This window comes from Chelon labrosus (genome assembly GCF_963514085.1).
Source record: "Chelon labrosus genome assembly, chromosome: 5".
Classification (NCBI taxonomy): Eukaryota; Metazoa; Chordata; class Actinopteri; order Mugiliformes; family Mugilidae; genus Chelon; species Chelon labrosus.
This window is the reverse complement of record NC_140341.1, coordinates 27,353,901-27,370,142: the sequence shown is the minus strand read 5'-3', so window position 1 is coordinate 27,370,142 and position 16,242 is coordinate 27,353,901. Positions and strand designations below refer to the sequence as shown.

Genomic DNA, 16,242 nt, shown 5'->3' with positions numbered 1-16,242 from the left:
GAATATATCTCAGAGAAAGATTTTAAAGAAGGAAATGGATAGTTTCTCTGATTATTACACAGTAATATTAGCATTGCAGAGGACTGAGGAGAATAAACACTGCCTCTGAAAGTTTTTTTGCGCCAGCATGCACTAAATCTGGTATATTGTCAGTCAGAACAGATCACGGATTTTCATCTTAATATTTTTAAAAGAATATAATTTAGATAATAATAATAATGAAATTAAAAATGTTCGGTCATTTTGTCTGTTTTATGGCTTGCTTCACACTCCTGTCCAGTTGGTGGCGGTAATGCTGGTTTGAAATAAGCCATTCAAAACGAAAGAAGAAGAAGAAGAAGCAGGAGCAGGAGGAAGAATCGCGGGTAGTTCAAGCTAAGGCATTAAGAATATGCACAGGAGCTGTGCGATCTTCTCCAGTATGTTCCTTACAGGTAGAAATAGGAGAAATGCCACTCTATTTGAGGAGAAAGCAGCTGCAGGCTAACTATTGGGTTAACTTGATGGGCCAAAGGGATGTTCATCCAGTTAAAATAGCAATTCAGTCAAGCTGGGAGAGAGGGAGGGCAAGACTTCCAAGTTTTGGATGGACAGAGGAGGCATTGGCACAGGAAATGGTTATACGGGATAAGACCTTTTGTCCAGGAGTACTGTGGCCATCAGTTCCTTTATGGCAGTTGGAGGACTGAACACATTCAAAACCATAAAGTGTTGATGTAGTGACTCTGTGTCAGCTGTCAATAGTATTGGGAAAGGGTCATCAAAGAGTCGACAAGACCTTGTATATGATATACTTCTGGCAATTAGAGATGTGAAAATGAGAGGAGTAGAAATATCATTTATATGGGTCCCAGCTCATGTAGGTATTGTAACAAATGAAAAAGTTGATAAGTTGGCCAAGGAAGCTGTTCAAAAGGAAAACATAGATGTCGACATAAATTTATCCAAGGCTGAGGGTAAAAGTATTGTGTGGCAGGAAACCATTTTAAAATGGCAACAGCTCTGGGAGCAAGAAAACAAAGGGAGGCACCTATTTTCATTATCTAGTAGGTAACTGACTCAGTTAATGTTTGTAAAAGAGAAGGAATGAGACGTAAGGAACAGGTGATTATTTCTAGAATGAGGATTGGTCACACGTTTCTGAACAGCACTTTATTTATTTTAGGAAAACATCAGAATGGTTTGTGTTCATCAAGGTTTGAAGCTATGCTGTGGGGCAATTAAGACAACGCCAGTGGCAGCAGTCCAGGTAGAGATGGGGGAGATGCCTCTCCATCTTAGAAGAGACCAGCTGTCTCTTGTGTACTGGGCAAATCTAAAGGGTCATAGTGAAAAACACATGAGTCAGTCAATTTTATATCAATGTCAAGAAAGAGAGAATGACCTAATTAAAAGCTTTGGCTGGACCATAAGGCAAAAAGTAATAACTATGGGAATCAGTGCTCTGGAAATAAGTCCTACAGTGGCTTATCCAGTCTCTCCTCCTTGGCTGCTGTCAGAGGTCCCAGTTGACTTGGGCTTATTACAGGGTCCAGAGTTACATAGCTAGCAAATATAAAGAAGCAGTCATTTTATATACCGATGCATCTAAGCAGACTGATAAAAGAATGGGATTTGCGTATGTTATCCCTCAATTAGAACTTGAATTTGCAAAAAGAATTACTGATAATTTAGCTGTATACACAGCAGAAATGATAGCAATATGGATGGCCTTATTGTGGATAGAGAGCAATAGACCTAAGCAAGCTGTGATTGCATCAGACTCCAGCTCAGCTTTAATAAGCCTTAAACGTTTTCACTCTGAATCTAGACAAGATATAGTGTATGAAATAATCCAACTAGCTAACAATCTGCTTAAGGCTGGTAGTAGTACTACATTTATATGGGTACCCGCTCATATAGGTGTAGGAGGTAATGAACTAGCAGATAAATGTGCGAAGAAAGCAGCAGGACAGTCTGATATAGAGGTAGATATTAAATACAGCAAAGCTGAAGTCAAGAGCATAATTAAATCTAAAATAAATGGAAAATGGCAATTATTATGGGATAATGGACAGTCTGGGAGACACCTGTATAGCATTCAAGGAAAGGTGGGGAGGAGCAGGAATATGTGCAGATGAAAGCAGGAAGAAGATGTGGTATCTAGAATGAGGCTAGGACATACAGGATTAAATAGAACATTATTTACAATGAAAAAACATGTTGATGGAATGTGTGAATACTGCAATAGTCAAGAGACCATAGAGCATGTAATTATGTATTGTCCTAAATTGTAAGTGTAGGTTGACCTTTTGATCCACACTCCAGTCCAGATGGTGGCGGTAATGCACCAAAAAGCTGGCTGCCAACCGCCATATAAAAAGAAGAAGAGAAGAAGAAGAAGATTCGTCGAGAGAGAAGTGAGTCCGTCCGAGCCGTAGACCGTGGTCCATGGACCGAGCAGATCTTACACGATAACCGCACGACGAACTGTCGATGGAAAAGTTAACTGTACTTCGCAAAACAACAACCATGGGTGCTGCATCTTATGTCTGCCTTCTCTTATGGTGCCTTCAGAACAGCGCTGGTAAGTTCTTTAGCAGTCAACGTTAGCATGCTAATGTTATTCGGTTAGTATTTATGACTGGAATGTATTTGGTCCTTTTTCTTTAAAGGAGATGCTGTCTGTAACACCAACTAGGCTAATATTAAGGGCTGGCATCTCTGCCAATGTACTCTGTAATTTATAAAAGAAAGGCCTCTGTGTCTTATTGGTAGCGTCCGTGGCCCGTGTCTTTCAAAATCACGCAGTTTCCGCATTTCCAAATAAACATTCAACATAAGTCCTTTATTTTCACGGGCTTAAGTTACTTAAAATCGTAAGTTTGCTTCAACTTTGGTCATAATACAAATTAGGTCAAAATACAAGCTTGATCTCTGGTGTGCTAAGCTAAACTGAAAGTAGTGTGATTGCTCTTAGCAATTCCATTTCGTTTAGACGAGGTGTAAGGACGTGTTCACTCATGTAGTTCAATTTAAAACGCGATTTGATGTGTCATGCACGACTAGATGTGTCAATATGTAAAGAGTTGGACTGTCAGTGGTTATTGCAAAGTGAGGGTTTAATGTTGTTTTTTAGCATTTAATAAAAATATAAATATCGTTCATGTAATAGATCTTGTTTGCTGAAGTAGACCTGCAGTTATGTTGAATAAAATAAACTGTCGATTGAACAGCATTTGTTTACCTTGACATTGCCAAGGTAAACAAATGCTTGTCAAACAAGGTAAAGGTGCTTGCCAAGGTAATCTGAGACTGGTTCTAAGGGCCCGTCCACACGTACGAAAACGGTCTTTTCCCTCTCCGTTTTCGATCATCGTTTCAAGAAATATCCGCGTCCACACAGGTCCGTTTCAGCACGACCGAAAACGCTACTTCCTATTCCAGGCCTATAAGTGGCGCTGTTTCGGTTTCAGAAAATCACCAAAAATGGAGAGGAAGATGCGGAGCATGCGCACAAAGCTTGAGCGCTGTTTACAAATCGCCTTTTTTGCTCAGCGTGGTGGCACAGGAGCATGATATTTTGCCCTAGTAACCCTAATAGGCTCAATATCGTCTCCAGCATGAAAACTAGCATGTAGTCCGCCATTGTTGTTGATGTTGTTAGGAGACGTCTCGCGGGAGGTGGAAGGCTGCTCGGGGGTGTGCCGATGACATCATCGTTTTCGCCGTTTTCGCCGTCTATACAGAAACGCAAGAGCTGCGTTTTCGAATTTCTCCACCCTGGGACCCGTTTTCAGAAAAGTGCGTTTAGGGCAATGCGTTTACAGGATACGTGTGGACGAAAGGCCAAAACGATGAAAAACTTATGCGTTTCGGCGTTTTTGCGTTTCAGTGTGGACGGGCCCTAAGGGGCACTTTACACGGAAACGATTGGAGGTGAAAAGCGCAAAACATTTTATCGGATGTCCTATATCGTTTAGATGGTGACGGCGTTTTTGGGGGTTGAAAACGCAAAAAAGTGAAACCACCCTCCAGAGTGGAAATCTTAAAAACGCTCCACCCTCGCATCACCGTGCAAAGGGTGAATAACGCAAAACTGCGTTTCTCGTCGAATAGAAATGACGTGACAGGCATGCGACAGGACCGGAAAAACAAGTAAACAACATGTCGAGCTCCGCGATGGAGGTTCAACAGGCCCTAGCCGCAATAATTTGTATCCAAGTGGTTGTTTTGGTTAATGTATTTCGCGCGCTAAGCGTGGAAAAGTAGAAGAAAAGTAAATACCTCTACGCAGGCACTCTTGGGAGTGTTGCCACCTAGCCATATGTGTATGAAATTTCACACACTTTTGCGTTTCCGTTTGAACACAGAATTGTTTCAGAAACGCTCGTCTAAATGCGGAGTTAAAAGTGAAAACGAAACGCCACTTTTACGCTTTTGGTTCAGATAGTTTCCGTGTAAAGGTAGCCTAAGTCTTTATGGTTTCATTATTCTGAACAAATGGCCGTTGTTAACTATTACTAGTTACCTATATATATATTTGTGTGTGTGTGTGTGTGTGTGTGTGTAAATTACTGACTTACTGCAAATTACTGTTAAGAATACATTTACAGTAAATAAAATGGTTGCCATTGGATGGATGGATGGATAGATAGATAGATAGATAGATAGATATCTTTGTCAGTCAATGGCGACCATGGTATTTACGGTAAATGTATCCTTTACAGTAAATTACAGTAAGTCGGTCCTTTGTGTCCTGGTTCTTTAAAATCCACAGACTCCCTTTTGTTGTTGTGGATCAGAATATTGTCCAAGCCACACACACTTGACCAGATGATGGATATCCTCTCTGTAGCATGACTCGTCATTGTTGTTCTGTTGTGTTAGGATGATAAATTATACGCTGCCCAAGGCCAAAAGTGGTTTTAATGAATAAGTTGAAGATTTCTTTCATTCCATATAGCCAAATATGATAGACTTCTTATGCTTGGGGATTTTAACATCCATGTCTTGAGTGTGATTTGGTTCCTTCCTTGTTCCTCTTTTTTTGTGTAGTTTCTCAGTCATTGAAAGAGAAACCATTATGGCTTGAACATCTGGCTGGCATCACTAAGATCAGCTGGAAATTTCCCCAACAAATCCATTTCTCCTTCACACAAATTCTTTTTTCTTTTGTAACGCATGTCCTGATGAGTCATGCAGACAGTTTAAACAAGTTTTGGTGTGTATACAATTGAAACCAGAAGCTTACATACACTGTGTTAAGAGACACATAAACATTTTTTCCTCACTGTCTGAAGTTAAATCAGACCAAACCTCTCCTGTTTTAGGTCAGTTAGGATTACTAAAATTATTTCTATTTGCTAAATAAATAATGAGAGAGAGAATTTCTTAGAGAATTTTTTATTACTTTCTTCAAACTCAGAAGTTTACATACACAAAGATTACTATGTCTTTAAACAATGAAGGAAAGCCCTGATGATGATGTCATGGCTTTGGAAGCTTCTGATAGCTTAACAGACAACATTTGTGTTAATTGGAGGCACACCTGTGGATGTATTTTAAGGCTACACCTCAAACACCCTGCTTCCTTGTTTGACATCATGGGAAAATCAAAAGAAATCAGCCAAGATATCAGGAAGAGAATTGTGGTGCTCCACAAGACTGGTTCATCCTTGGGTACAATTTCCAGATGCTTGGAGGTGCCACGTTCATCTGTTCAAACAATTATAGGCAAGTATAGACACCATGGGAATGTCCAGCCATCATACCACTCAGGAAGGAGACGGGTTCTATGTCCCAGAGATGAATGTGTTTGGTCCGAAACGTGCGAATCAACCCCAGAACAAAAGCTAAAGACCATGTCAAGATGCTGGCTGAATCTGGTAAGAGAGTGTCATTCTCCACAGTGACACGAGTCCTGTACCGACATGGACTGATAGGCCACTCAGCGAGGAAGAAGTCATTACTCCAAAAGCAACATAAAAAAGCCAGATTACAGTTTGCAAAAACACACAGGGACGAAGACCTTAATTTTTGGAGACATGTCCTATGATCTGATTAAACTAAAGTGGAACTGTTTGGCCATAATGACCATCGTTACATTTGGAGGAAAAAGGGGGAAGCTTCTAAGCCTGAGAACACCATCCCAACTGTGAAGTATGGGGGTGGTAGCATCATGTTGTGGGGCTGTTTTGCTGCAGGAGGAACTGGTGCACTTCATAAAATAGACGGCATCATGAGGAAAGAACATTATGTGGAAATATTGAAGCAACATCTCAAGACATCAGCCAGGAAGTTAAAGCGCAAATGGGTCTTCCAAATGGACAATGACCCTAAGCGTACTGCCAGAGTAGTTACAAAGTGGCTTAAGGACAACAAAATCAATGTTTTGGAGTGGCCATCACAAAGCCCAGATCTCAATCCCATAGAAAATTTGTGGGCAGATCAGAAAAGGCGTGTGCGAGCGAGGCGGCCTACAACCCTGATTCAGTTACACAAGTTCTGTCAAAAGGAATGGACCAGAATTCCAGCAGACTATTGCGAGAAGCTTGTGGAAGGATACCCAAAACATTTAACCCAAGTCATACAGTTTAAAGGCAATGCTACCAAATACTAAGGAAATGTATGTAAACTTCTGACTTTGAAGAAAGTAATAAACAATACTTTAAGAAATTCTCTCTCTCATTGTTGTGGCATTTAGCAAATAGAAATAATCCTAACTGACCTAAAACAGGAGAGGTTTAGTCTGATTTAACTTCAGACAGTGAGGAAAAAAGGTTTATGTGTCTTTTAACACAGTGTATGTAAACATCTGGTTTCAACTGTATTTATTTTCGCCTTTGTTGAGCTTGCAAGGGATGCCAAATGACTTGAAATGGCTATATCCCTTCAACAAAAACGATGAAAGGCAGGAGAATCTCAGCAGTTAGAAAAATTCAGTGATTTCTTTTTTTTTTTTTTTCCTTTGATCTGTTCCTCTTTTTAGAGGTTACACTGTACAGAAGACGAAAACAAAGTTGGCCCACTTCCGCTTTTTTTTTTTGGCTTTTTTCTTCTCCCTTTAGATAATTTTTTTCCCTCACTTGATAAATCATTGGGTACTTGTTGGTGTTGCTGTTCAAAAACTGCTGAAAGAAATACTCACCAACTGACAAAATTCACCACTGAAAATAGTCCCCAACAAATGCACTATTTAGTCTTTTTTCATTGACTTTCATTAAAAACTACACTAGCCAGCTGTTTTAGGAAAATGGAAAAGTGTACAACTTCCCTAAAAACCAAAATGGGGGCCATGGACAGGCGGATACTAATATGCTGATGGGACAAGAATATTTTTAAAACCAGTTCTTTTCTCATTTTTGGATTTTGAAATTTTAAACTTACCTAGATTTTAGGTTTAATTAATATTCTGCAGATATACTGATAAGGAATATACTGTAAAATTTCAGCCGCATAATAAGGGCTATTCAATAATTAAGTGATTATATGTGATTTTTAAGTCTTCTTCCTTTTATCTTTCAGCTGAAGTAGAGCTGGCCCCTCCTCGGGATGTTGCCATGGTCACCTTGAACACTTATTACACACTGCGCTGGGAGTGGGACCAGAGTGCTGAAGAGTTTGACCACGTCACCTTCACAACACAATACGTTGCGTAAGTCTCATGTTGCTCAATGTTAAAGACTTATAATAGGCTATTTTTTTTACCTTGTGAGAAACTCTCTTTACTCAACCACAAATACCATCAGCCATCGCCTTGATGCACGTCAAACATGAAACGGCACACCACTGTAGCACAGCTGAACAGAGATGATCCAACCTGTAAGCGATGTTCATAAGCAGGTCAAATAATTATGACTAACATTCAGGTAGGGATCAATAGCTAAACAAGAAGACTGGGAAGTGATGTTGATTGCATTATTATGTCAATTTGTCTGGATTATGTTGACTGTTCAGGCTGTTGATACTCATTCCCAATTATTACTGAGGGAGGATTTCACCATCTGGGATCTTCCATTGATTTGTGTGGCCCTGTCAGGCACCAGTCATGAATCAGCCAATATATTAGATGTCTGTCAGTGTAATTTTATTGTCTCTTATAGCTTCTAATTGGCAATTAGAAGCTACAAGATGCATTAAAATAATGGTTTTGCATGATGTTGCTAAAAAGACAAAAAAGTTACCATGGTTAATGACTTCTGTTTTTGTTTTTGTTTTTTCTTATTAACCAAGGATGTACAAGCTGAAGTCTAAGAGGAAGAGTCCAAACTGGTTGTCGGCGTGTGAAGAGACCTCAGACAAGTTTTGTGACTTTACCACGCTAAAACTGCACTATTTGGGCATCTACATGCTTCGTGTACGAGCCAATGCGAACGGACGTCACTCGGACTGGGTGCAGAAGGAATTCTGCCCTGACAAAGACGGTAAGAGAGAGGGATGACTTGGAAACGAATGAGGGGGTGATTGACTTCACAGCTCTGGGGAGGAAGCTGTCTCTCAGTCTGGTTGTGGTTTTGATGTTTCTGTACCCTTTCCATGACGGAAGAAGTACAATACCCTCAAATTAAAGCTGAAAGTCTGCAGTTCAAGCACGTCTTGTTCTTTTCATTTCAAATCCATTGTGGTGGTGTATAGAGCCAAAAAGATTAGAAATGTGTCTATGTCCCATTATTTATGGACCTGACTGTAGACGGCATAACCTACGCATGTATGAATTTGAAAATTGCGGACATGGAGAAGCAGACGGACATGGAGAAGCAGAAACATGCTACTACCAAGCGGACCAGTCACAGCTCTCAGCTTCAGCGCTAGGGTCTGTGTACGGTCTGTATACGGTCTGCGTATGCTCTGTGTATGCACTGCGTATGCGCTGCGCTGTCGCCTTCGCTGCGCTGTCGCCTTCGCTTCTGTATCAATTTGACACAGAAGTCTAAACCGCCTATAAGGCAACCGGCTGCCAGATAGCTCACAGGCCGTTTTAATGGAGTTCCAGTTCCAGTTCCCCTTCTCCTGGGAGGTTTCCAGATTTCACTGTGGATATGTTTCATTCTATTACAGGGTATCACCAGGAGATGAGGAACAGTCATGTGATAATAATAGCCTAACTTATTGTTATTAGTTGTGTGATGCTAAGCACTGAGTATTACTCACACCCTGCTGCGGTCCTGTTCCATTAGCATGACACAACAAGTCTAGTCTACTTTCAAGTACTAATGAGTTATTTAGGAATGTAAGAAAGATGGCATATTTTAGACACAATATTATTTGTGAGTGTTATCCCACTCACAAATAATGCCTATTCAAGTGTAGGCGTTTTACTGATTTTATCTGCGAGGACAAGATAAACACAGTAAGTATCATCATTTTTCAAAAAACAGTGCTATTTGTAAGTTTGAGCAGCTGGTAAAAACAGGAAATTGAAAGCAAAGACGACAATAGAAACTAGACACTAACTAAAAATACATAGATACAGCACTGTTTGTGCCAAAGGGGAATCAGTGTCAGAAACACTTGACATAAATCAAATACAAAGACAGTGAGGTATACAAAAAAATGACGGACAAATGAGCATGTGTTCAACACGGCTCAGAAGTGTTTTGATCATCGAATGTGCCCTGTGATTAGTAAACAGGCTACTCGACCACCAAAGCCACAGCCACAGCCACAGCCACAACCACAGCCATCTGTCATAACATAAACCACTTACCAGAGAAAGAGAAGCTTTATTTTATTATCATTTTTAAAATCTGAACTTTACTGATATTTTTCTTTTTTTAATTGTTTGGTGACACTATAAGCCTACGTTTTTTGTAGTTATGGCTACATTTCATTTAAAATGCTTAGAAAATGATTACACATTGGTTGTAGTTTTTTACCTACTGAAGAACAGAAACTTCATATCATGTCTCCGTGTCCTGCTCCTTCTAGCTGATGTGGGCCCTCCATCCAAAGTAGACCTTGCTCCTGCTGGAAGTGGCCTGGATGTTTTCATCACTGACCCTCTGACCAGCACCAACAGCTCCATGAAGGAGCATATTTCAGACCTGTACTACCTTATTTATGTTTGGGAGCGCTTTGCAGGCGGACAGGTAGGTGCCCTGAACTACCTTCCTCAGATTGAATCGTCTGTCCTTTTATGTGTCTTGCAACCGTTTTTAACCTACAGTAAATTTCTATTTCTCTTAATTCTGTTGAATTATGTTCCATCTTCTGTTCATTCCTGAAAGACACCTGGTGACAACTGATGCTGCATTTCCCACTTAAACTAATAAAGCTGCCATAATTAACCTTATTAGCTGAGCACCTATTTTCTATATTTCTGTTACGCGTCTTTAACGTATGCTGATTTATTGGTGTGCAGCTACGCTCTGCACAGGTGGCAGAGGTGTTTCCTGTCTGTTGCAAGGGAAGTGAACTAGTGCAGTGTTTTCCTGTGAGCTGTTTTTACATAAAGCAGTAAGCAGGTCAACTGCAGTTAGCTCTAAAATCCACACATTGCACTGAAAAAGTTATACAAGTTTGTGCAAATCAAAGTCCTTTACAAATAATTGACACTACAAGAAGTCTTAAGCATAAATGGAGACAAAAAACTATAACGGGCTACAACAAATCAATAAAAAGAGAAACGTTTGATAGTGAATTTTGATGTTTTACACAGGGGTTTCTCTTCAGGTGTTTGCTTCAATTTGTTCTTTGTTCCTCTCTGTGTTCATTCATACAGTATTTTACATGGCAGTATTACCAGTAAAGCTGTACATGCGTAAAGTATAAGATTGCCATGGAAACGTGACCCATGCATACTACATGTTAACCAGCATTCAGTTTAAGCCATCTTGAAGCAACTACGCTGCACTTTTAAAATCCTGATTTTGCAACCGTAATGTTGTCCAAGGCATAAGAAGAAACTGTAGTCACAGGGTCGCTATGCGCAGGTAGTTAAACACGCTGGAACAAACTCAGATGTTTTTTATCCACATGACTGTGCCTCTACGCCATTATTACTCCATTGTATCTTGACTGCAAGGCGGATGTTGGATTGCAAAGTGCCATCCTTCCTTCCATGCTTCATTTCACTATATCCCTACAGCCATCTTAGCGCAGATCCTAACTCAGAATGTAACATTAATATGGCGGTACATAAATGAAGTAACCGTCGTGGATTTTAAATTGCACTCTCCTTGTGTTCTCTAGGACTTCACGACTCAGCCATTGCAGAGCAGCGCCAACTTGGTTACTCTGTCAAAGCTGAAGCCCCGGACCTGGTATTGTGTGAGCGTGCGGTCACGCTACGAATTCTACGACAAGAACAGCAGCTTCACCTCACCGCACTGCATGCAGACTGAAGGTACATTTGAGTGAAAAGATAATGTTAAATGATAAATGTGCAACATACATACATTTATATAGCCACATGCTTTGGCGTCACCATGTTCATGTTCATTAACGATCAGATTTGTAAATTTGCAATAAAACAAAATGTGCATAAAATATTTATTCAGACTGCATGTGTGAAATTATTGTGCACATGTCCAAATTTCTCAGTAGTTGCGAGTGAACTAAAATACGCATTTGTTCTGTTTTCTTCTTTCTTCATTATTTTTATTATTGTTATCATTATTATGGTGAGTAAATACTAGGTGTTTCAAAGATAAATGTTAATTAGAATATAATAAGCCCAAAAAAATATTTTTGGGAGAAAATTCACATGAGGGGAGACACGAATTAATCATGAACCCTATGTTGCAAACCGAAGTGCTTTATATGCCTGTGTGCTTAACAGGATTTGAAAGGGTTAGGGTTAGGTTAGCCTGCCACATCAGGGAGCATTGAATGCACCACAGCACGTGGCGTCACAGAGAATCAAATCTAAATAAAACAGACACAGCAGTGGAACAACCTGCTGTAAATCTACTGATCCACACCCTACTCATCCACACCCTGGTCACCTACTGGACTTGGGTGTGTTCACGCATTCATTCTTTCAACTGGCCAAATGGCGTTACTGTAAAACAGTTTTAAGAACAGGTTTTTTTTAAATGGCACATTTTTAAAAACTAAAAATTACACGACTAAATCAATCAATACTAGTATCCAAATATTTTTTCTGGTTACCAGTATCCAAATGCAGTTAAAACTGCCTCTGAAAACAGTGTAGTGTAAGCTAATTGTTTATACTACACTGTTTGTATCAAATCAAAAGATATGTAAACTGCAAACTAGCAGTTCGCGTTACAAAGCTCAACAACAGCTTTAAAATAGTAGGCTATTGTGTGTGTGTTGGGAGGATGTGACGACAACTTGAGCTCTTAACATCTAACTATATACAAATACGATCCAGTTTATGCATGTACAATATGTGTGTACACACAGGTGCTATTCCATGGTGGCAGATCATTGGGTACTTTCTTGGTTCACTGGTTGTCTGCTTCCTGGCCGTGCTGCTCTTACTCTTCAGCCCCTTTTGGTGCTACCAGAAAGTCAAGGAAACGTACCACCCATCCACCAAGCTGCCTTCACATTTCACACAGGTACACCACAATATAATTTGTGTCATCACAGATTTCACTATGTGCAGGCAGCAGGCAAATCTATTTCATGGTTTTAACATCCCAACACCTATTGATGTAGTTTTGGCATATTTAATTAACTGACTGGGGGAAACAACTTATAGTTGCTGGTACTGCTGTGTTTTTTTTGTTTTTTTTTTTAAACCAAATCCCTTTGTCTCATCTCGGCCTCTCTTGTCTCCCCTTCCAGATTCTCTGTGACTCTCCTGGGTCTGACATTCCTCACCTCCTCACCTTAGAGTCAGAATCAGAGCTCTTCTGTGATAACGCCACAGTCTGCCCAGCGCCAACGGACCTGGAAGTCCTCATTCCTCCCCCTGAGGCCCTGACAGGACCCCCATCAGGCCTGCAGCCAGACACCAGGTTATATTTCATTTTTGATGCTCCATCTACTGAAATGTTGCTCTGCATGCAAATAACTCCTGTATTAATTTGGAAATTTCTGGAAGGTGGAAATTTCAGTACTCCAGTACTAATACAAATCGTGGAATGTAATGAACTGTTAAGTCTATCGTACTTACAGAAAGTGAAGAGTGACTTATGTTGCCCTGATGTTAGTTAATCAAGAGACCCACACAGAGCTCAGTTTTTAACTGAGTCCAGTGAAAGAAAGATTTCCTATATAAAGACACCAGTCATTACTGAGGTAATACAGTAATTTAAATCCACATGGCTACTTTGTATACAACAATACGAACATTTTGCTGGCTAACTACGTGCTAATACGCTTTTCTTATTAGGGAATTACACATCCTACCCATATTCAGTAATTAAATTTGTTAATTCTAATTCTGTTTGTTTATATTTTATTTACGTAACAGCTACAAGGAAAAAATAGTTCCTGTTCAGACCTGGTAATCTGATCACAAGTTGCCAGCTCAAGCTCCGGGTATTAACACGCCCCATTGAGGATGTATTTGAGATCCTGTCACTCAGGCCCTGTTCAGACCTTGCATTAACGTCCAACCTGGGCAATCCGATCACAAGTGGCCAGCTTTTAGTACCTGTGTTCACACCAGGCATTAAAATGTAATGATTACATCATTAAAATAAGTGGCTGATGACTAAAATGATGTAACTAATGGGGACAGATGTGTTCGGGAGAAATAGAAAAAAACAGGCTTTCCTGTTTGTTTGACATCAATCTATCAAAGTTTTCTAATTGATGGTTTTATTCTTACTCTAATCCTAGAGGTAAGTCAGATACTCTATGATTGGTCTGGGGCATTGCACACAATTTCAGTTTTGTCCACGTTCATACATAGAAATATCAAATATTTAATATTTTTGACAGTAAAGTGTGTAGACCAGGGGTGTCACATGCTCAGTGGAGCCGAACCAGTAACATAATAACCTATACATAATGACGGCCAAACTTTTCCCCTTTGTTTCAGTGCAGAGAAGAACATCAGGAAAATGTTAACATTTAATGAACAATCCTTTTACATTACAAAACATTTTATCAATACCCTGAAATTTTCTAAGAAAAACAAGTGTTATTTCAGCACATTTCTGCCATATGCTGTTTAGTTCTGGGCCTCAGGGTTTGTGTCATGTCTGCAACTCTGACCCCTACTGGACAAATTAGGAGTAGGTGCCAATTTTTTTGAAAAATTGCAGTTTTTCTCGTTCTTCTATGTAGTTGTCACGGCCACACTAGGATAAGTGCCCTTAATCTTCTCAGTAAAATGGACTAAAACATATCGCTTCAACACAAGAGGCTCAAGCGGTCTTACATTCTCTCTCTTTTTTTTTTTTTTTTTGGAAAAAATTGGTCAATACCATCACTTATTATCACTTATCCCAGATAATGACAATGGTCTTTTCCCTTGATCTTTCCAGTGGCAGACACAGTCGTCAGAATAGCAGCAGCAGTGGAGACTCTGGCGTTTACTCCACGGGGGGCAGCTCCAACATGCAGCAGCCCAACAACAGCCTGTCCTTTGCAGAAGACTGCTTGAAGGGCCGAGTTGACCTGGAGAAAGTGAAGATGCACGAGATGGTTACATGCCTCAACAGCCGACTTCTGATTGCAGATGAGGGCACTGCAGACATGTCTGTCTGAAGGCGGGCCTGGGAAAAAAAAGACAATTGTGAAGAAGAGCATGATGAGACATTTATATTAAGGAAGCTATAGATTTGTGGAAATTGTGCCTATTTTCCACCTTTCACTGTGAAACAAGGAGCTTAAGCTGTTTTGTAAAAAAACTTACTATGGAGGGGAAAAACACAATATAAGCCCATGAGTGATTCACAATGAACAAAACTGACTTGCTGCTATCGCACTAAATGTTTCCAACTTCCATGGAGATGGGGTGTCACTGAGGATGGACCAACTCACTGCTGACAGAGCTCACTTTCCTGATGCCTTTGAAGACCCAGAACCATCTTTTTGGTCAAAATAATCTTGCTTCTGAACAGGAAGTACTGTTGATCCTGATTTGAGTATATTTTACATTCTCTCTCTCATTTCCAACATCCATTGTGTTAACCCTGCTTTCATGATGTGAGTGATGGATGTGAAGCTTTAATCTGACCCACTGGCAGTCTGCGTATTGGTGTTATTTCTCTTTAACTGACACATTATTTTAACAAGTTCACATTAGTAGCCTCGAGGTACAAATGAATTAGCATTAGTTAAACAGACAGGTTGTGGGTGGTGGGTGTACTTGTCTGTTGCAGTCACTACTCAGTTAAATTGAACATCTACTCTCAGGGTGATATTAAAAAAAGTTGATTAGATTACAAGAACTGGAATAGTTCAATTTAAACAATGTAGTTTTACCAAAACAGGTTGTTAACATCCACCAGACCATCCAAACAAATCTCCTCATTTACATTTTAAAAAAAAAAAAAAAAAAAAAAAAAAAACTTTTCCACCTACTTTCATGTTATGTTTGTACCACTCAGAGAGGGAAGAAAAGGTTGGGAACTATCTTTAATTCACATTATTCATCGGAAATCAGTTTCGTTCTTTCATTGTTTTTTTTTTTTCTTGTGACTTACACTATCAGTGAATTTGTATCAAAGACATTGATACCTCACAAAAACACTTAAGCACTTATTCTACACTTTTTGCATTTAACAAAGGCAATGCAGCTTGGTATTTTTGTTTTGTCTGTAGATACAAAATGTTTGTCTGCTCTGTAAGCTTAACAGTGGATATGAAATGTCTATGTCTACACAACTCCTGTTAAAACAAATGTTTTTTTTGTAATATAAAATCAGTATACCGTGTCTATAAAAAGTAAGTACAAAAAAATAAAATCAACTCCCGATCACTGTTGTCGTTTAATTTTCTGTAGCTTGATCCAGTTTGACTTCCCACTCCGCAATATGGCAACACCTTGCCCACCATTGTCTGTTAAAACTCTATATAATTATGTCAAACAGTGTAACTGATGAAATGACTGTACAACACGATGGTGATGTCAGTTTATGTATCTTTCACATCCATCAGCTGTTGCATCTGCAACAGAATGTCAATTTGCTGAGATTTTATGTCACAACTCCCTCTCGTGGAGTTTTCTCTATCCAGGTCCAAAAAATAGTCTCAAGGCTCTTCACGGTACCCTGAGCCCAAGACCCTCAGAGCCAGCACTTAGGTGATGGTGGCAAGGGAAAACTTCCTTTCAACAGGAAGAAACCGTGGAGCAAAAACCAACTCATATGGGGGGGATCCTTCTGCCTTCTG

At 39.8% G+C, this 16,242-nt stretch overlaps 1 protein-coding gene across 1 annotated transcript; it reads left to right on the top strand.

The window, feature by feature from the left end:
- The first annotated feature begins 1,540 nt into the window (after positions 1–1,540).
- Positions 1,541–16,197, top strand: LOC311488446 (interferon alpha/beta receptor 1b-like). Its single transcript, XM_084545157.1, has 8 exons — positions 1,541–2,566; positions 7,507–7,636; positions 8,215–8,405; positions 9,910–10,070; positions 11,173–11,326; positions 12,352–12,509; positions 12,739–12,911; positions 14,391–16,197. The coding sequence occupies exons 1-8, from the start codon at positions 2,476–2,478 to the stop codon at positions 14,611–14,613; spliced, it is 1,281 nt and encodes a 426-aa protein (XP_084401283.1). The 5' UTR covers positions 1,541–2,475; the 3' UTR covers positions 14,614–16,197.
- Positions 16,198–16,242: the final 45 nt, after the last annotated feature.